At 41.8% G+C, this 23,067-nt stretch overlaps 1 protein-coding gene across 1 annotated transcript in view; it reads right to left on the bottom strand.

The window, feature by feature from the left end:
• The window catches only part of LOC311487406 (semaphorin-3D), a 49,716-nt gene extending 26,897 nt beyond the window's left edge, over positions 1-22,819 (bottom strand). Inside the window, exon 1 of the mRNA XM_084543672.1 lies at positions 22,471-22,819. Within this exon, the coding sequence (XP_084399798.1) occupies positions 22,471-22,639 (169 nt within the window). The 5' untranslated portion in view covers positions 22,640-22,819. The remainder of the gene's footprint in view (positions 1-22,470) is intronic.
• Between the last annotated feature and the right edge of the window lie 248 nt (positions 22,820-23,067).

Here is a 23,067-nt window from a genome sequence, read left to right as displayed (position 1 = left end):
GTGGAAATGAGCTGCACTTGTTGTCGATGCAGATGCCAAAAAAACAAAGAACTAATAAACAGAAACCTTCTTTCCCAACACCACCACAACAGTCGCGGTCAGGCCGAGTTTATCATTCCATCGTGAAACATTCTTGTTCTAGTCTGTGCATCATTTTCTCTAAATGCTGAACATGTGTTGATTTGCCTGCTTTTGTCTCTTCGCATGTGTTTCCTCTTTGCAGCAGCTCAGTGAATTCTCAGGGACGTCATGCATCACGGCTTTAAAAGGCGACTGAATCACCGTCTTCACCTACGAGCTGCAGCCACGGACGGGTCCTCCTCGTAAAAGCCCCTCACTCCTGTACGTGCAGACGTGATTAGAGTCCTGGAAAACATTATATGTTGTGAATCACCCGAAAGATTCCAAACGCCTCCACGCTCCGTCCTTTAACAGATGTCCCGGACACGCTGGAATCCTTTCACGCATGCGATGATACGCCCTAACCTTAACCCGAACCTTTCAGTCTTAACCTTTAAAGAGACATTTGAAGGTGTCAGAGGGCCGGCTCTGAAATCAGATCTAACATCTGGTCACGATCTTCCAACGAGATCTTCGCAGCTCGTTTCTCATTCAGACTCCACCGACTCCTGATCTGCAGGCTTGTCTCTGGTTGGAATGAATCCATAGTTTGTGAGCGTGTTTGGTAAACATCAGGTGAGGAGATAGGAATCCATGTGGACGGCAACGTTGGAGACGTGGAGACATCTTGGTCGCCTTCTAAGACTCTACACATTCAGGACTGGAGAGAATCTTCTATCCCAAAAAAACAAAGATGAAACAAACTCATCTGGACTTGTTGTGTTTCTAGAAGACGTTTCCTCCAGGTCTCCAGCTCCAACAGACCGGTGGGGACTTTAGGTTTTTATCACCTGTTGGTTTTGTCCACCTGAAGCTCACCTGTGACTCTAGGAATCTGTTTTTATTTTTTCTCCAATGAACGGGACAAGATCTATGTCTCTGAACAGAGGAGGTGGTCTGAAATATGATCTGCCATCAATCTACAACACAGTCTGAACATCTGTCCCCAAGATGATTCATGATCAGAGCCAGGGTTTAGAAACTGCTCGTGGTGTTTACTGGGCGTGCAACCGAAATATGTGGATTTCAAAATATTTGGAGAAGAAAAACTAAATGAGAATGTCTTTAAACCATTTGCAGTGGCATGAATGATCTCTCCAGCAGTAAAACACGAGAATCTGATTCAGTCTGGAAATAAATGATCCACACTATCTGGAAAACCTGGATCCAGACTCAAGGTGAGAGCAGGGGTTAACCTTTTATGAGACAGCTATGTTAGCATTAGCATTGAGACAGCAACAAGCTACACGTTCAGGGGAATATCCAAAAACAAAAACATCTGGACTTGTAGAGTTTCTAGAAGACGTTTCATCCAAGTCCTAGATCCTCAAGGACCGGTGGAGAAGTTTGGGTTTAAACAGGAACATCAGTGGGTGGTGTCCACCTCACCTGAAGGTCACATGACTAGAGTCTGTTAATGTCCTGATACTCACCTGTGATTGGACTGTCCTCATTCTCCAATGAATAGTTCTCTAACAAGAGTTGTCCATGAAACTTCTTGGGGACAGATAATTGGCCAGATGATGGAAATGTTCCTCAGATGGTAAAAACTAGTTTGAACTGTCCAGGTGATATGGGACTCAGACCTTTCCAGACACCAAGGTTTTTCACAACAGGACTGATGTTCTTGCAAAAGGAACCAGCCAACGGTAGAACTTGTTCTGGTATCTGTTGAGGTCCAATAACAATAATTTCCATTTGTTGTTCATCCAGTTCTTGATGTCATGTAGACGGTTGTGTAATGAACTCAAGGTTCCCATGTCTGATGAGTTAAAAGGCAGGTAGAGCCGAGTATTGTCCACATAAAAGTGGAAGGAGACACCAAGCCAGCGAATGATGTCTCCCAAAGGAAGCATGTACAAAGAAAAGAAAATTGGTCCTAAAACGGACCCCTGAGGAACGCCATATCCATCCTCCAGTTTGATATAAGACGTCTTCCGTTACTCCTCTTTCAAACCTTCTGTCTTCTCTGGATAAAACGTGGACGCTGTTGTCCTCTAGAGGAGGAGTGTCCTTTGTCCTTCAGGTGTAGGTGGACGACTGAATCACTTCCTGACGAGCTGGATCTCTGTGCGTCCTCACTGCACTTTCAACGGAAGCTGGTGATATGAAGCGACAAGCGGATGCCCGACGCTTCAACCGATCAACCAATTACAGTCAACGTAAGTTCTAAACCCATTTTGACGCTTCAACAGCACCATTAGACCATGTACCATCCACAGATGTTCTCCCCCAGCAGTGTTTTAGAACTGAAGCTTTGGATAAAACCCAACTAGTCTAGCTGAACTGGTTTCAACTTTGTTTTTTTCTTCTTCTTCTGTTCTATTTCCTGCAGATTTGACGCTTCACAGCAGCAGAACCACTTCATCGACAAACTTCTACAATGACGGGTGTTCAGATCATTTTATCCAGTGTCCATGGTAACAGCCAATCTCAGATCAGGATGATCGATTGGAGATATTGTCGAGGCAATCGTAGCCGATGAGAGGCAACCAGATCTCAGCCCAGATCTCTGCAGGACCTCATTTTATGGACCTGCTACACTTGGCTCAGAGTCCTGGAGGCTCATCCATCAAGTGCAGCAGCGATGGGAAACAGAGCAGACGATGAAGGGAAACTTAGCAGGAGATGTCTCCGAGGACGCTCCCTGGGGGGGGACACGGTGGAAAATAAAAAATAACTCCACATCACAAATCTGCCACTTCCTGACCTCCAGGGTTTCCATAAATATTCCTGATAAACCTCTCACAGTTCTTTAACGTCAGCTGTTTTCAATCTGTACGATCTGTGAAAACATGATTCAGATCCGATCGCTGGGAGGAAAGTTTCTGAAGATTAAAGCTGCTCAGTCTCCAGAGGATTATTTGATCGGTGGGTCTGGATGTCATTCGCTCAGAGCTGACGCTGATTGATTCTGATTGGCCGGCGCTGATCTGGATTAGTGCTGATTGGTTAATGGAGGAAGGTCGTGACCTCTAAACGTCTTGATTCAGGTAGAGCTTTTAGCTCTGCTGGACCCCCACGTCTCTGATATCGCCCCCCCAGGCTCAGGGTCTCTTTATGATCGTTGTGTGTCTGCTGTGTTTCTTCATGGCAGTGATCCAGCTCTGGGTATTTACTTTACGTCCCTCTGTGGACATTTTGGATCCGTCTCTGGTTGTTTTGTGTCCCCGTGCTTGTTTTGTGTCTCTTTTCCCAAAGGGAGAGCACAAAGGGACAAGAGAGAGTCCCAGAGGGACACTACACAACAAGACAACCATAAAGAGACACAACATGATACAAGTTTATCTGTTTGTGTTGATTTTGGGTCATTCTCCAGTTGTTTAACATTCCTTTGTCGTCATTGTGTTTCTCTTGATGGTTGATTTGTGTCTCTTTGCCTAAAGGTGTGTGAAGATAGTCCCTGGTTATATGGAGGTTGTGTGTTTTGTGTGGTGGTTGTGTGTTGGTTGTGTGTTGATTGTGTGGTGGTTGTGTGGTGTGTGTGGTGTGTGTGTTGTGTGTGTGCTGGTTGTGTGCTGGTTGTGTGTTGATTGTGTGGTGTTTGTGTGCTGGTTGTGTGCTGGTTGTGAGTTGGTTGTGTGTTTGTTGTGTGCTGGTTGTGTGTTTGTTGTGTGCTGGTTGTGTGCTGGTTGTGTGTTGGTTGTGTGTTGGTTATATGGCGGTTGTGTCATAGTTTTGTGTTTGTGTGTTGGTTGTGTGGTGGTTGTGAGACTTGACAACATGTCAGGTACATGTCGTGCTTCCATCAGACTGTTGTTGAGTTCAGTTTGTGTAAATTAAATTAAAGTCATGTCTCGTTAGAGTCCAATCAACAGGATCACTTCCTCCAACCCTGGAATCTGAACATGTGTGTGTCTGTGTGTGTGTCTGTGTGTGAAGACAAGAGAGTGCTGTGGATAATGGCAAACATTTGTTGAAGAGTTCAGACTCTGGGTTGATGCCAAACACCTGCACAGCACACACATGAGTGGGCGTGTTCCCATGTGTTGGTTGTGTGTGTTCCCCTGTGTTGTGTTACTCATGTGGTTAGATGGACATGTCTTCACACAGTCTCACTGAGGACACTCAACTTTCTTTAAGAGACAAAAAAAACATCACAAAGTAAAAGACAAAATGTAATGGACGACAGGAAGTCAAATTAAGTTATGTGATGGTTGTGTGTTGGTTGTGCCCTCCATGTTCATTGTGAGTCTCTCTGGTTGTGAAGACGTGTCCGTGTGTGTGACTGATTGCCTCCAATCACTGACGTAATTAAAACCTGATCTGCTTCATTAATCCTGTTTGTGTGTTCAGACGTGTGTGTTTCATGTGACTTGAGATAAAAGCTGGAACCTGATTGGAGCATGGCTAGCAGCGACGCATTCCCATCATGCCCTGCTTTAGGTTGTGTTTAGTTCTCTTTAGTAAATGTTGGCATGCTAACATGCTAAGCTAACCTTGAACACAGAGGCTTAAACAACTAACTGCTGAAGAATATCAATAAAAATCAGAATAAAGAATATGAAGAGATCTCTGAGAACAAAGGAGGAACCACTAATGGAAACAAGCAGATTTATTTAATTAACTTTAAACGCATCAACCTTTGACATTTTAAAAGTTTTTACTGGATCCAGATCCACGCTGACGTTCAAACACTTCACTCCAAACAACAGATTATAGTAGAGATACTTTACTCAGCATCTTTCTCATCTGGTTATACACGTTTTCTCTATATTGTAATTTTAATGAATCCCAGTCGTCTTTATCCTCCTTATGCTTTGTGTTTATTCTTTTTAACTTGCTGTGTAGAAGCTGAATGAACCCTGAGGAGTGTTTTACTGACACACACAGTTTTAAACACATCCCATCAGGCCTGTCAGAATCTTTAAGAGCGTTTTGCCTTCATGTCTCGCGGGAGGTCGATAATGTGAGATGTGTGTGCCTAAAAAAACTAAAACTAATTTAGCGTTCAGCTGGGAGTTCTTCAGCTTCACGTGCAAATGGATGGAAAGTAAGGGAATGTTTCACCATCTCCTCACGGGTCACGGTGTCAGGACGGCCGTGGTTTGGTTTCTATCATCCCACAGACTGAACGCTTTCATTTCAGTCCAAACCTTGAACACATGGAGCTGAGAGATGCTGCGCTCCCTCTGGTCTTCTGGAAGTGTTAGCATGTGCTAACAGGAAGCAGTGTGTGGTCCCATAAGAGCATATTTTAACTAAAGATAGATTTACCTCTTACGTGTAGTTTTGAGACATGTGGTGAATGTATTAACACGTGTTCTGGGTAATCTGGTCTCACCTGTCCATCTCTAAATCCTTGTGTCTCCACCTGGTCTTAATCTAAATGTGTCTCCACATGCGTCCCCAGCCAGCACTTGAGATCTGATCTCAGTTTGTGTGTCTGTAAATCAGCAGCGCCATCATGTGGTCAGTAGAATATTGTAGCAGCTGCTGTCTCTAATGGATCTCTACCTACCGCTGGATCAGAACCATCAACAACTGCTTGTTGACTTGGAGACATGGTCCAGATTTTGGAACAAGCTGTTTACTTGAAAAATCTTCTTATAAAAAGATTTTATATTTACTCTTTAGAGCCAAAGTGAAGCAAAGTCATAATCAGACCAAAAACTAAATTCTCACCAAAGATTCTACAGGAATCACTTCTTTAATGAACATTAAATCTGCCACAAGACTTCCTGATTTCTACAAAAACCTCCTCAGTGATCAAAACTTTGGCCCCGCCCAGCTTTAAGACCAGGTGTGAACACTGATCTGGTCTCTGGTGTCCAGGTTAAACAGGTCCAGGTGTGAACACTGATCTGGTCTCTGGTGTCCAGGTTAAACAGGTCCAGGTGTGAACACTGATCTGGTCTCTAGTGTCCAGGTTAAACAGGTCCAGGTGTGAACATTGATCTGGTCTCTAGTGTCCAGGTTAAACAGGTCCAGGAGTGAACACTGATCTAGTCTCTAGTGTCCAGGCTAAACAGGACCAGGTGTGAACACTGATCTGCTCTCTAGTGTCCAGGTTAAACGGGTCCAGGTGTGAACATTGATCTGGTCTCTAGAGTCCAGGTTAAACAGGTCCAGGTGTGAAAACTGATCTGGTCTCTAGTGTCCAGGTTAAACAGGTCCAGGTGTGAACACTGATCTGGTGTCAGTCCACATGTGGAGGTGGTCTGGGACACATGTGACCTCCTTCCTTTGGTAGTGTGAACACACAATGAGTCCTGGGTCACATTAAAGACCACCTACTCAACAGGGCTGATCTGAGGAAGAGGAGTTTAACTCCTTCATTCAACCACTAGTAGAAATGATCACATGAATCAGTGATGTCTGTTCATTAGTAATGAGAGCCTTTTAAAAGATTCTGGCCTTGGAGCTGAGAACCAAACTAAACTAGAAATAAGAATATGAGGAGGATGAGTGGGATTCATCATTTACGGGTGTGATCATGTTGATTATTAACTCCCTGTGTCTTTATTTCATTTATTATCAGAGATTAAGATGCATATGGAAGCTTCCAGGGTTCAAGTCATAATCAGAGTTTTGTGCAGGTCTATAAAATAACTAACGTCAGGGCGGAGATAAATAGATAATAACTTAACATGTGCCAAAAACCAATGTTGTTCTTGGTTCTGAAACAGCAGTAGAGATCCATTAGAGACAGCAGCTGTTAAAATATTCCGCTGTGCCCCAGATAATGTTGGAATTTATCACAGAGAAGCTGAGATGAGATGTATTCATTAATGCCAGGTCTGAACACAGGTACTAAAAACCACTTGTGATCAGGGCCTTGACAAGGACCCCTGGAGTGTCCTCAATGACCAACAAATCTCCCATAAACCTCTGACGACCATCAAAACCTTTAGACGAACCCCTGGATCCTCACCAAAGACCACAAAAACCTCTACATGAACCACTTAACCTTCCTGAATGACCCCTAACTCTGTTATAAGATCTCCAGGAAACGTCGCAGGTATTTCTAAATGTTAGGTTTTACCTCTCTGATGGCGTGGCTGTCAGGTCGGTCAGCGCTGCCGCCAGACGCCTCCTGTCAAAGTTCAGCAGAGAACCAGATGTTTTCCCTCTCTCACACAAACACACTCCATCCGTATTGATTCCGTATGTGTGTGGTTTTCTGTGTCATAATGCGTTTGGTATTTGGCAGGAAGTATACGACGGAGAGCAGGCCGGCCCGACTGTGACAGGTGAGGAATCCTGTCAGCTCTTATCTAAACTGTTTCTATCTCCCCCCTCTTAGCATGGGCAGCATGGGTGAGGTCGCTGTCACTCATGAGGTCTGAAAACGTTCCACTTGCTCAAACAGCTCAAGGCCTAAAAATCAGTAAATCACATCACTGTCTTGGCTTTTTCTTGCTCCGTGCACTTTCCTGTGGCCTTTTCATTCGGATACAAACACAGAAACAGCTTCACTATTTTTTAATATCCACGGTGCACAAAATCAAAAAGAAAACATTTAAAGTCAACAAACTTAATCTAAAGGATTTGTGTTGATCCTCTAACATCTGTTCATTTACTCAAACTAAGACTGTCTTCATTTAAAGTGATTCTCTAGGGTATGAACAGAGCTAGCTCTTCTTCTGTTTGAAAAGGAAATACCGTCAACGCTACTGACACCGCCACTCCATCTGGGTTAGCTCGACAGTCCAAGCTGCTATCAGCATTACCTGAACCAGTAAACGTTAGCCTATACCAGCTAGCGTTAGCTTAAACCAGCAAACATGTGCATAAACCAACTAACATTAGCCTACACCAATAAACATCATCCTAAACCAGGTTATTTAAACATAAACCAACAATCGTTAGCCTTACCTCACCAGCATTAGCATAAACCAGTCAATTTTAGGTTAGACTCGCTAACGTTAGCTTACATCGGATTAACTTAAACCAGACAACACTCAGTCGATGATCCAAGCCCACTATCAGCATGGTGAATTTGATGGTAGCCTAACATAAACAGGCTAATATTAGCCTAAACAATGTTAGCTTAAACCTAAGACAGCTAACTTTAGCCTAAACCAGCTAACACTAGTCTAAACATGTAAGTTGTTATCTGATGGACATTAAATAAAAATGCATCATGATGAAGTGAGTGCGGAATGTGTTTCAGCTGCTACTTCAGCTCTTTGCTGCTGAACCAGAGAAGTCGGTGAAAATGTTTTAACGGCTTTAACTTGATCCCACTTTAATGAGATCATAACCAACGTCTGATGCTTAGATAAATAACAGAGATCATCGTCAAGTGCTGTCCACGAATGTTTGGCTGTAGAGTTAAAAGCAGAGCGAGGACCTCTGGAGTGAAGATGCTGCCTGCAGCCGACTGGACTCTGATCAAAGCTGGGTTACACTGAACAGACTCGGGGGCTGGAAGCAGATTTCTTCTGCTACTTTGTGGTTAGCGTGATTGCTTTTAGAGCTATCGTGTCCAGGTGTGCATGGAAACATGAGTGTGTGGAGTCGTTTTGGGGCCCCAGGCAGAAATCTCCAGCTCACAGACAAAATGCATTGTCCAAATTAACTTAGTTACCCTCTAATGTCGTATAAAATGACAGATAAAAATCTAGAAAAAAACTCTAGAAAAGGAAACTCTGTGTATTTTAGTAAGTTGACTGGTTATTAAGTGTTAATGCTTTAACTGTTAGCTTAGTCATGTTCTTTCAGCCTCCTTGCTAAGCAAACAGGTCGACAGGTGGTGCTCACACTAGACTTGGTTCAACGTACACTGCTAGCTACGTTAGCTAATGTTAGCTGTTAAAGAACAAACTAAATGATGCTAGTGGAAGTTATTTTACCTCAAGGCTTTAGGAGACTTTAAATTACTTGGTTTTATTTATGTTTGCTGTATTTTAGGACAGGTTTTAGAGCCTTTTTGTTGTAATATCTAATGTTATTGAACCTATAGTGACCTACTTTTTTATGTCTTTTCAAAACAATGAGTACATTTTTTACAAAAGTTTCAAAGATGAGGTCTCCCCACTTTTGCCCCAAAATAAAATCATCTTAAATTCAGAGCCTAATGTTTTTATTATTGGTTAGGTGACGCCTAGTTTGTTACCTTCCATTTATAGCTTAATATATTCATATTTAATTGATGGTTTTCGGATCAAAAAGCTCAGCGACGCATGTTTCTGGTACGAGACAAATGAAAGATTGCATTAAACACAACAAATTGTACTTGATGTAGCTCAACTATAGAGTCTCGGTCACATAAGACAACATTTAGAGAAGAAAACAGAAGCAGAGAGGTCTCTAAAACTGCACAGCGAAACTTAAATGGTTGTGATTTAATGAACTTGCGTCACATCATTGAAATATTTCGTTTTGTTTCCCTCCAGCTGAGAACGTTAACTGGACCTCAGGGTTTCCTCCCTCGGTGAGGTGATGTTTTCCTGGTAATGAGATCGAGGTTTAGAGTAACACATAATTCCTGCTGAAGTCTGAAACCAGAGTCCTGTGTTTGTTATTCTAGTGATTTCAGGTAGCAGTGCCTCCCCTTCGCCTCTCCTCTTCTTCTCTGTTTATTTGACAGCGCTGCCGCCACACATCCGGAACGAAACCTCTTCAGATAGACATGAACCTGCCTCGGCCTGGTCTGAGTACTCTGTGGTTAAAGGCTTCTCATTTTAATTTAATTTCCTTTTCAGTTTTCTGTTAGTGTCCCTTTTCTTTTTCTGATTTCTTTCTTTCTATTATTATTAGTGCTTTAATTAATTTAAAACTCACTTTAATCTCATGAAAGTTCTTTTCTATTCTCTTTATGTATTTGAAACACCAGCTCTGATAGCTACTAGCCGCTAGCTGCTATCTGCTATCGGCTAGCTGCTAGCCAGCGTCCAGATGTTGTGGTGTTTCTGTTGTGGTCACGGTTCTCTGCTCATGTTTCAGCTCAAGTCTAAACTCTGCTCCCAGTCAAAGACCATGTTTGCTTTTCATAAATAAAATCTAGTAGCTAGTGGTTAGAGGAACTCAGGCCATTTTGGCTCTTACCCCTAAAAGTGTGGCTCTATAGCTCAGGGGTTAGAGCACTGGTCTTGTAAACCAGGGGTCGTGAGTTCAATTCTCACTAGGGCCTTAACTTATAGAAAAACTCTTAGAAAACCAAAGACACAGGTTTATATCCCCTTATAAGGATTTAAAAACAGTCTTTAGCCTAAAAACAACCCTTAAAACCCTCTTTAACCTAAAAACAATCTTTAAATGCTCCTTGTATTTTCACGTAGGATTTACAACCTCTTCTCACAGGCAACACGACTTCTTCAACATAATGTCCTCAATATGCTTAAAGGCATTAGGAAGGAATATGTGTTAATTAAATAAATAAAGTTGTTTCCACACTGATATTTCTTTGTGACCCAGGATGTAATTAGATCCAGTGTTTAACGTCAGTAAAGAGATGTTGCGTTCTACAAAAACAGTTTCGTGACTGGTAATAATTTTTAACTAAAAACTCAGGAAATCAGGAAATAATCATCATCATCGTGACTGAGTGTGGTCTCTGGTGTTTCTTTCTGTTCTGTTATGTTCGGTTTGATCGAGCATCCAGGCTGTGAGTAGAAAATAATGTTCATGTGTATATGATGAGATGTTAGTGGTACTCAGCTCAGCTCATTTGTTCCAGATCAGAGTGATTACCAGTTCTTAGATCACATTAGTAGAAAAAAAATGATGTCTGATATTAACGTTTAAAAATAAAAGTCGAATAACAGTTGGTTTTTACAGTTTGTTTCACAAAAAAAATACAAAAAAATGAAATAAATTAATTAAAAATAGGCACAGACTATTAACACTCCTGGTTTCAGAACAACAACCTGAATGTGAACGCACCCTAAGACTCCCTAAGGTTTGAGTTTTCATCACAGACTGTATAAAGATGGAACAGCTCCTCTAAAGTGAAGCCACATCAAGTAGAGCTCCCCCTGGTGTCTGGCTGCAGTATAGGTCATAAGCCCCACCCCCTCCATGTTAGTGGGCGGGACTTTGGTCAAACTAAAACACTAAAATACACATTTTTTTCAAGGATGGTTTCTGTCATTTTAGGTAGTTAATATAATGTTGATAAATGTTCAATTTTTTTGGATAAGTTTCATTTTACTTATTTGACGCTATAGAAACAGGATGTGACATAATGGCGACTATCAGTTGCCATGCCAACCGCTCCGTAAAGCTGTGTAAAAACAATTTAAATAAACATGTCAAGTGTCTAATCGAACATCTCCTTGTAACAGGTGGAGGTAGAGCAGAGCGTAGTATTAATTAAACTAAAACATGAGTGAGTCTGGAGGAAGTGTGGGCGGGGCATCAATATCACGGCTCCACGTGGCTCCGCCCTCAGACCGTACTGATCAGACTCTGGATCCAAACTCACAAGATGGCGCCGCCCATATCCCCGGGAAAATAGAGTCAGTTTGACCAATGAGAGGAAGTGGAGACGTATTGTCCATATTTATATACAGACTATGCTTTTCACAAAGAAGACGTTCACGCCTCGGAACACAGCCGACGCCCAGCCGTCCACCAACGAGCTTCACCTGAATGAGACGCATTGAAATAAAAACCTGACAGCGGTTCGACATCCAAAGAACACGTTAGAGAAGACAAATAAAACAAACCGGTTCTACATTTTAATGCTTCGAGGTCTCTTCTGATCGGCCACCAGGTGAATACTAGAGTGAATAACATGTGAAGGACCACACTCATCTGCAAATAATTACACTTCACCAACTCATTCAGACGCCGTCTACTCTCTTTATTCTGAAAGCCCCCTCCACCCTCACGGCCTCTTCTCCTCAAACGACTGTAAGAAACCAAAGAAACGCCTCATTTCCAAACAGCTTGTCGTGTATAATCAGAGAAGAATGTTTTCATCAGTGCTCTCTTTTTCTTTTCATTCCTCTTTTCTCTGCAGAGACTCGAGAAGACTCAAGAAGTTTCTTCAGTCGGTCTAAAAGCAGGACCACACAGATGGGAGAGGACAGCGAGCTCTTCAACCTGCCAGTCATCATCCTCATGAAACACATTCAGTATTTATGAAAGGAAACCAGGCGTGCTGTCAATGGACATTTAACTGTTATTAGAAAAGTTCCTGTTGAATCAGACTGGAACAAAGATGAAAAAGATTCATGAAGAAAACACAGAAGGAAAAAAGAAGCCGCTCTGAGCTGCAGACTGAAAGGAACTGAAGTGGTTTGACATTAAGAGCTCTGGGTTGTCCACAGTTCAGGCCTGAGCTCATTCTCTCGTGGGTCGTTTAGTTATCCTGATAAAGACCAAACCGTGAGACCGAGAGATAACGTGAGTCTGCAGTAAAACAGAGCTGGTGCAGCGAGGCCAGATGGTTCACGTCGGCATCTGCAGCATCGTACAAGACGGAGAAACGTTTCTTCTGGAGAGGGACGAAGAACGATGGCGTCTCTTGAAATGTCAGCCAGAGTCTCCACTTCAGACAGTTTACACAAACTCATGTTCCTATTAAAGAGGACATCACATTTACTTTATAAATTCCTCAACCCTAACCCCTAACCCCGTCCTAATTCAAACCTTCACCATAAAGGTCTTTTTATTTTCAGTTTTGGTTTCTTTGCATTGTGCCCCTTCATCCACCCCAACCACCTCCTGCCAATCCAATGCTCGCCATAAACAAACACATTGAAACATCTGCACAGTTTGGTTGTTAAGCTCACTTCTCTGGTTCAGTCTCGTCAACCTCTATTCCAAGTCTGCAGCCACACCTCACAGCATCCGTTTACCACGTTCGAGGTTAGCTTAGCATGTTAGCACGCCACCATTTCCCAAACAGAACTAAAACACACAATGTAAAATAAGGGCTTATGGGAATGCATCACTACTGGATGGCTTAAGGCATACGTGTCAAACATACGGCCCGGGGGCCAAAACCAGCCCACCAGAGCGTCTAATCTGGCCCGCGGGATGAATTTGTGAAGTGCAAAAATTACATTGGAGACATTAACTGCAATTCTTCCAATAAAATTAACTGCTATTCCAAGGGTACACACATATTTGTGGACATAACAACTGAAACCTAGAACTAAACAGAAATTGCATTTCTTTTTTTTAAGAAATGTGGGGTTTAGGGAAACATTTGGAGTTGTCGTTATTTATAGGTAAATACGCTATCGTATAATTGGTCCGGCCCCCTTGACCTCAAACTGGGCTGTATGTGGCTCCATGAACTAAAATGAGTTTGACACCCCTGGATTAAGGGGACAATCGTTTGCTTTAACAACTTTATGTGGTGATAATATTTTCTTATGCTGCACATGTTTTTGGTGGTGACCATTAAATGTTTCTCTACCAAACGTTGCAAGAACGTTGTGTTTCTGTAAAGTAAAGTTTATCTGGAGTCTCTCTGTTGGGAACTGATTTTGCTCCAGCAAAGATCTGCTGGACCAATCAGATCGTTTTGGGGCGGGGCTTAATGTGGTGTTTGGACAGAAGAATAACAGCAGTCATACAGGTGTTGACCTCTTGATTGTGTTCAAACTTAAATAAAATGAAAACTAAGTGAAGGTGAATCTATTCATTGTGTCCATCTATCACAAAAAGAAAAAAATTAGTTTCAGAATTAGAATTAGTTTCCACCTAAATGTCTCTGATTGGCTGGAGTACGAGCCAGATAATGCAGAGGTGTTGTATTCTCTGATGAAATCGCAATGAAGTGTTACCAGACTCTGATCCTGATAAGATCCAGGAATTTCAATGAACCCTCAGGCATCATTAAGGACATGTTTTCTCCTCATCAGGCCGTAATTATCATTTTGGCTCTGTTAGTGCATATGGCAAAATAAAAATTCTCTCCCCACACAAAGTTTGAAATTCAAAAAATAAAAATTCAAATAGGTCAACAGAACACTGTGAGAATCTCTTATCATAAATCTCTTAAACTACTTCAGAACTTTACAAAACCAGGATTTTAACCCTTTAAAGTCCAGTTTGATTACTTAAAGTCACTGTTGTTTTTTTTAAATCAGTCCTGGGTGTGACCAAGATTATCTAAAATATTGATTTAGATGAATTATTAGTTTTTGTGTGGCATCAGATTTAAAATGTACCATCCTCTAGAGTCATTAGTGGACAAACATGTCCCATTGACTCCCATTATAACAACATTGTTTAATCTCACAGCCATGACACAATATAAACATTCATTCTGCAATATTAGGGTTTCAAAATGATTGAATTTTTGGTAGCTTTGTAAAGTGTTGAAGAGATTTATGTGGAAAAAAGTTAAGTTTTTATAGCATTTTTTTGGATGTGAACATTTTTGTCCTTAATGAATCCAGAGGGTAGTAAATTAAACTGTTGCCTGAGGGTTAAATATCCAGAAACCTTAAGAAGTAGGTTGAGTTTAACTGTCTGGATCTCTATGTCTGTGTTAATGACACTTCAGTTAAAACTATAAAGCAGATCAGGTTTCTAATAAGCGAACAGACTGAAGAGTGTTTAAAAGGAGGACACTTTATTAAAGAGTCCTCAGGGAGGGACAGTCCGTCTCTTTCCACGAGCCGTTTTAGAATATTTCGTTCTCATGTCTTTGCTGTTTATGGGAAGAAGCGACAGAGCGGCTGATGAACTCAAACCTCTGCTCATTAACTGACGTCAGCGCAGGAATGTGGCCTGATTTTGGGTAAAAGATGATGTAGAGGTTCACATTCCTGTGATTATTATTATAATGATGATGACAACAGTGAAAGTCGGGGGATGGGCTTAAGGACGGAGAGGATAAACTTTAAATAATGGGAGAAAAAATAAATCTGCATCAACATCTGAAACTTTACAGGAACAATTTTATTTGTTTTACTGTTTAACTTTGCTTCAGGGCATGTAGTGGTACTTTACTAGCATTAATGTCATGTCTCTTTACTCCAGAAGCATAAATCTGACTGAAGATTTCACAGCCAAGCCTCCGACGGTGTCTTCTTGAATAAAAACGGTTAAATTAAATAATATTCCACTTTGACTGAGTGGAAATGAGGAAAACACGAAGTTTAGTTCAGGAAGATATTGGTGCTTAAGTGTTTCCAACCGCCTCCAGAGCTTATGCTAAGCTAAGCTAATCAGAACATATGCTAAGCTACTTCAGTGTTCACAGAGATGAAACTAAATATTTAATTCTCATGATTTCTATGAGTTAATAGTTGACTAACTCAGAAACAGACCGTGCTACGCTACGCTACAGCTGGTTGTTGACTTGGAGACATGATCCACATTTTGGAACAAGATGGAAAGACTCTCACATGATAAGATCTGATTTATTTTAGATTAATAATTAAAACAATTAATAATGAACAGATAGAATAGTTAGAATACAAGGAGTGGTCAACAGAAGGTGATAGTGTCGTTCACATCTACTTTTAGATTAAAACCCAGTGGTTCGTAGCAGCTGCTGATAAAACCGACAGATGTTTCTCTGTCTCGTGTCAAGAGAGGTCGTGATCGGTGGGAACCAGCGGGAACCAGCAGGAGTTTCCTTTGTTGAACACACACAAGAGAATGTATCTGTGATTGTGTAATCTGAGATCCACACACCACAGCCCTAACCCTAACCACGGTCATGCATCACTCGCTTTTAAGGAGGTTGAAGTGTTTGGAGAGTGTTTGGTCAACACTGGAGGGGAAACCGAGCAAGGTGTTAAAGTCAAGAGGAACAGATGAGGTACTTTAAGTTTTAAATATGTCCACAGATCTGATCTCAGTTTGTGTGTCTGTAAATAAGCAGCGCCATCATGTAGAATATCAGTAGAATATTGTACCAGCTGCTGTCTCTAACGGATCTCTACCTACCGCTGGATCAGAACCATCAACAATAAATATCCATAGACCATGGATACCATGTTTACCGTTTTAAAATGCTGCTATTCCTCACGTACCAATTACATTTATCAGTGTGCTACTGTGTGCTTTTATTGTATATATATTGTATTTTATTGTGTATAACTGCTATAGTGTCTATTTTTATTGCTTCTGAACCAAAGAGCTGCCAAACTGTGTTTCAAACTGTATTAGTACTGCAGGACCTAGACACTGTAACCTACGTATGTATCCTTTTTTGCCACTCGGGTTCATTTTTGTTTCTACTTCCAATGTTCTTGTTATTTATGCGCTTTAAGAGACGGCACTTTTAATTTCGTTGTACTTGTGCAATGACAATAAAGACATTCATTCATCCATTCATTCATTCAGTCATGCTTCACTTTCATCAATGATCACTGAAACTTTTAAGACGAGTCCCACAAATGTTTGTATCTCCTCTGAACCTCCTCAGTTAGCCTTTCCTCCATGTGTTCCATCTTCATTGATCCAAAACAATCAATTAGAAAATTGCAGAGATGAAGAAGCAGCTGGAAATACTAAAGAGGAAACACACTATTACTAAGTGGACCAATCACAGCTCTTAATGCTGGTCTGTGTCGCCACGAAGCGCAGTTACATTCCTGGGGAGGCTACGACGTCAAATTGACGCAGGATCCTAAACCGCCTTCATAAACAAGAGCAACTACAACGACAACAACAACTTGGGGACATTTTGTGAATGAATGAGTTAAACTCCTCTTCCACAGATCAGCCCTGTTGAGTAGGTGGTCTTTAATGTGACCCAGGACTCATCGTGTGTTCACACTACCAAATGAAGGAGGTCACATGTGTCCCAGACCACCTCCACATGTGGACTCAGGCCAGATCTACCAAAGATCCACCAGAGCCGCCAGTGTGAGAACTGCAGTATAAAATGTTTCAGGTGATGGTTGTGTGTGATGTACGACCTGTTATCAGGACACGTAGCTGGTCAGACTACGAGCTCTTATCTCCGTTATCAGTGACCTGCGTCTCTTATCTGGTAACGAGTTAAAGATGGAGGCCGTCAGCGGCAGCTCCCACTGAGCGACGTTAACCAGTGAAATATTTGTGTTCGTCCTCCACTCCCTCTCCACCTCATCCACAAGAGAAGGAGTTCTTCTTTTTAGAGCTGAGTCTGTAAATAACTAGCAGCTCAGGATAAAAAGACTAAACTAACACAAAGGTTCAGTAACTTTTTAAAAACTCTAAAACGTCTCCATCATAACACTGAGAATGGTTCCCACAACAATAGAAACACAAGGAAACACACAGTTTCATTTAACAGTCGACCTCTCTGTTGCTTCTCAGCTCTGCTTCATCTCAGGTGGTTGACAGCTTCATTAACCTCAGGAAACTGCTCTACCCAACATCATCCCTTCCTCCATCCCTCCTCCCTTCCTTTTCTTCTTCTACTTCTACTTCTTCTTCTTCTTCTACTTCTCCACAAACCACGTCCCTGTAGTTTTTCATTTTATTTCATCATGTTCTTCTTCTCGGTCATTTTGCTGATCCTTGTCCTACACACAACAACGGCAACATCAATAACAGCAACAGTACTGACAACAACAACAGTAACAAGAGCAACAATGACGACAACAACGGCAAGAACAAAAAAAGCGACGTCAACAACAACAAAAAAGACAACAACAACAGCAACAGCAATAACAGCAACAGTGATGACAACAACAGCAGTAACAACAGCAACAAGAGCAACAATGACGACAAAAGCAACAACAACCGCAAGACAAAAAAATAATGGCAAAAACAGCTACAACGATGACAATAACAGCAACAACAACAACAGTAAGATCAGCAACAACGAGAGCAACAATGACGATAAAAGCAACTACAATGACGACATCAACAGAAACACCAAAAGCAACAGTACTGACAACAACAGTAACAAGAGCAACAATGACGACAACAATGGCAAGAACAAGAACAAAAACAGCGACATCAACAACAATGACAACAACAGCAGTAACAACGACAAGAGCAACAATGATGACAAATGCAACAACAACAGCAAGACAAAAAGACAACAGAAGCAGCAACAACAGCAATAGTAACAACAAGAGCAACAACAAGAGCAACAATAATGATAAAAGCAACAACAACTACAATGACGACATCAACAGAAACACCAATAGCAACAGTGCTGACAACAACAACAGTAACAAGAGCAACAATGACGACAACAGCAGTAACAGCGACAACAAGAGCAACAATGACGACAACAACACAAAAACAACTGCAACACAGCAGCCCTAGTGACCACTATAGCAACAACGGCAACACCAGAAAAAAACACAACAACAACAAAACCAAACACAACAGCAGGAACTACACAATCTATTGACGTATGTTGCCTCATACCTTCATTTTAAATCTGCCAACCACAATCACAGCGGGGTCAAAGGTCAAGGTTCACACCATGACACACACACACACACACACACACACACACACACACACACAGAGACACACACCGTCCTCATAGCTCAGTAACAGTTCGTGGTTTTGTGGACGTCAGTGAATCTTTGACAGTCTTCCGTCTCCGTCCAACAAGACGAACACGGAGACGCCTCGGACCGAGCTACAGATGTTGAACAGATGTTTAACAGCGTGGAGGCAGATGTGGAGTTAATGGTTGGATGTGTGTGTGTGGAGATAAATCAGTGGGTGTGTCTCGTCCCACAGTCCTGATGAACTCAGTGTTTCTGGTGGATTCACTCCACAAGAGTCAGAACGACTGGAACTACAAACCCACGCACACACTCTGGGAAATGTAGTCCAGATACACCAAACATGGCTTCCTGTCCTGGGACCAGATGAGTGACCACACACAGTTTAATGTTCACACCACAGAAGAAGTAGTCAAAAGTTAAGATATAGTAGTTGTTTGTTGTGTTAGTGTGTATCAGTGTGTGTTAGTGTGTGTTAGTGTGTATTAGCCGTTGCCCCTGCATCATTAAACCTTTACAGTCTGTACAGACGCAGCCACGTCCTCCATTAAATGAATTTCACTGCTTCTCTTTATTGCCGTGGAAACCACAGAGCTGCTACTGTTTTACACCGATCAGCCATAACATTATGACCACCTCCCTATTACACTATTCTGGTATCAACAAAGACTCTCTAGTGCAGATGCTAATGGAGATGCTAAGGGCGATGCTAATGGAGAGGCTACTGTAGATGCAACTGTAGATGCTAATGGAGCGGCTAAAGCAAATGCTAATGGGATTACTAATGAAATTATTAATGGAGATGCTAATGGAGATGCTAAGGGTGATCCTAATGGCGAGGCTACTGTAGATGCTATCGTAGATGCTACTGTAGATGCTAATGGAATTACTAATGAAATTATTAATGGAGATGCTAATGGAGATGCTAAACCAGGTGGATTTCCATGAACGTTCTTGTCTAAGTGGGCGTTAAAAACCTTAACTAGATCAATAACAACAGTTGACTTTACCATTCCAGTTAAATCAACACTCTGGACGCTTTAGTTAGTTAATTAGTGACAGAATCTATGACTAGAAACTGCGAGGGATATTTTTAATCATTGAAACAAACAAACTGTATTTTCAGGTGAGGACAGACATTAGAACATCAGGAGTCTCCTCCAGCTTCTCAGCTAAACATCTCTTTATCTGCTCTACTAAATCAGTTTGAACCCAATATGGAGGCCACTCTGAAAACACCATTGACTGTGCAGGAGAAGAAAACTGAGCTGTGATTAAGTTCCTGTTTGTCACAGTTTGTCTCTAATGTGTTCTGACAGGAAGTAGAGGACGAGAAAAGTGATCCGTTCACACTAATTCATGTTAAATGGACACTTGTTTTAGACCTGAAGGGAAATAAAATTACTTCCACTCACATTAACAGACTCTTGGCAACCAGCGACTCCAGTCAAGCCAACAACTGCTTCCTCTCCAGCAGCTATTAGTCCAGCAGCTTTCACTGAGCACTGGTTAGTGAGATGTTTGTCTAGTGAGCCGTCTGCACAATGAATGAATGAATGGATGAATGACTCAAAGGATGAATGGGTGTAGTGAAGCAGCGACTGTGTTGTTCATCACAAGCGAGTTTCTGGAGCAAAGTGAGAGGGAGGGTCGTTGGAATAATAAGAGCTGGAGACCAGTGGGACTGTTGACGTCAAAGACATTTATAACAATTACATGAATGTTAGTGACACAATGAGAGGAAGAGGAAACGATGTAGAATGTCTGGAAATGCATGAAAGTTATGTTTGAAAATAACATAAAAAGAAGAAAATCCCAAGGTGTCTCATGTTACTGAGGTTTTGACTTTTATGTGTTCTTCCTGTTTTACTTTGATAGTTTCTTCTCTGATGACTTTATTATTACGATCAGCACAAGTTACTGAAGTTAAATGATCTAATCACACAAAATAAATCTCAACTTTGTTGAATAGTATCTTAACTAGGTTAATATTTGCTGGTTTAAGCTAATGTTGAGGTTAACATTCGCCAGCATAGATTCATGTTAGCTTCTCTAGGGCTAACATTTGCTAGTTTAGGCTAACGGTCACTGTTTTAGGCTAATATTGAGAAATATAGGTTAACATTAGCCGGTTTAGATTCACGTTAGCTCGTTTAAGGCTAACTTTACTTGGTTTAACCTAATGTTAGCTGGTTTAGGCTAATCTTTGCTGGTTTAGGCTAATATTTAGCTGGTTTAGGCTAATCTTTGCTGGTTTAGGCTAATATTTAGCTGGTTTAGGCTAACAATCACTGGTTTAGGCAAATATTGGCTGGTTTAGGCTAATATTCACTGGTTTAAGCTAATATTAGCTGGTTTAGGCTAATATTCATTGGTTTAGGCTAATATTAGCTGGTTTAGGTTAATATTTAGCTGGTTTAGGCTAACAATCACTGGTTTAGGCAAATATTAGCTGGTTTAGGCTAATATTCACTGGTTTAAGCTAATATTAGCTGGTTTAGGCTAATATTCATTGGTTTAGGCTAATATTAGCTGGTTTAGGGCTAACGTTTGTCGGTTTAGGCTAATATTAATTTGGCTTAGATTCCCTGTTTTAGGCTAATGTTCACTTGTTTAGGATAATATTTAGCTGGTTTAGGTTAAAGCTAGCACCAAATTCACCATGCTGGCAGCTTGGAACATCAGTTGAACCCAGATGGAACGTTGTTAATGACGTTGACTGCGACTTTACTCATCTTTATTTTAACCGATCCAAGCGAGGACACTTTAGCCACAGACATAGAGGAGACTGAACCAGTGATCAAACCTCACAGCACCATAACAGCATCTCTAACCACTAGTCCAAAGCTCCCACATACATGCTCAGAGTCTATTAAACAGTGTTCCTCTGTGGTGGAGAAGCTCCTGAAAATGTTACTGGATGCAGAAAGGAACCAAGAATCAAAGTCCAACCTAAAATAACCTTAAATGTTAACGGCTGGTTGCAGGTAGGAAGCTGTTTTATAGGAACCGAGGCCCTCATCATCACAGCATCACTTCCCATGCTGTTAGCCCGTTAATCTGCCATTTTATCCGTCCCTGCTGCGCCCGTGAAATGTTTTACTGTAGAAAAAGAAAAAGAGGCCTCTGCTGTCGACATTAGTCAGGACGTCACGGCACAATGTGGAAAAGAAGAAGGTGATTTTACTGTTCACTAGAGGACGTTTTCACGGTCGCCCATCCACCAGATCACTTTGTGTCTCTGAGACATTACTTCATTGATCTTTATGGAGGAGTTAAGGAGTTCCCTCCAGCTCCGGTAGAAATATATCCCCCAAAGAAATGACTCTACACTAAAAACCTTTAACATTTCACTTCCATCAGGAACTTCATCCAGGTTCAGTTGAGTTCTTTAACTGAACCAGTGTTTCAGACATGGGCCTTAACAGGACAGTTCATTCTGTAGTAGCGCTGGGTCATCGACGAGTCACAATGTTTACTAAAAGAAGCCGACAAAGTCACAAAAGAAGAAGACAAAGAAATTGAACTCTTCCTAAAACTGAAACCTCTCTCCACTGAAGCTGATCCGCTGGGTATCTGGACTACTAGAGAGAGTTTAGTCTGAATGTTGGTTGGTGGTCAGAGCCTGGGGGTCTTTGTTGAGAAAGGAACTCAACAAACACTCCAGACCAGATGCTAATGCGATGCTAACGGTGAGATGCTAATAGCAACACTAAAGGCGATGGGAATGATAAGACAAATGGTGATATTAATGAAGATACTCACAGGAACATAAAGGTGATGCTAATGGTGATGCTAATGGAGATGCTAATGTGGACGTAAAGATGACACTAACAGCAATGCTAATGGCAACGTAAAGTCAATGCTAATGGTGACAATGCTAACAATGTTGCTAACGGTGCCACTAAAGGTGATGCTGGATCGATGCTAACGGTAATTCTGTAATAGATGCTAATGCTAATGCTAATGGTAACGCCCCCCCTCCCCCCTCCTAGCTAACCTTACCATCCCGCCAGGTGTTTCCTACCTGAGTGGGAGAGCTGCAGCCGTGGCCCCGTTTGGCTCCAGGCTCTGGCGTCCGGACCGGAGTCGGCGTCCGACGGCCGCAGCCACAGCAGCGGGATGAGGAACGCCACCAGCATGTGGAGTGACTCCGCCCCTCTGGTCCTGGCTCCTCCTACCGCCTTCACGGTCATCTCTGTTGACTGGCGTAGAGAAGGACGTCCAGCCGGTCACATCACACTCTGGGCTGCAGCTGATCGGGAGACATTTTTAAACGTCGCGTTAACTGTACGTTGTTTTTTTTTTGTAGTTTTCATGTATATCGGAGGAAAACATCGTAATGTGAGAAAAACACTGGATGTACTTTTAGCCCAGTATGTCATTTATAAAAACATTCCTAGCGTGAGCTGAAACACAGAGACTGGAGGTCAGACTATGAATAATGTGTCAGCGTCTTTGCCTTCTTGGCCTGCTGATTTCATAAGAATGTAGAAAGACGACCAGAACATTTCCTCTGTCTGAACACACACACACACACACACACCAACACACACACATATATGTCTCAAACATAAAAAATGAAAGGCGCTACGTCTATGTATTTCACCAGAGTTATGTCGTA

This window comes from Chelon labrosus (genome assembly GCF_963514085.1).
Source record: "Chelon labrosus genome assembly, chromosome: 4".
Taxonomy (NCBI): domain Eukaryota; kingdom Metazoa; phylum Chordata; class Actinopteri; order Mugiliformes; family Mugilidae; genus Chelon; species Chelon labrosus.
The sequence above is the reverse complement of the archived record's forward strand: the minus strand, read 5'-3'. Positions and strand labels throughout refer to the sequence as shown.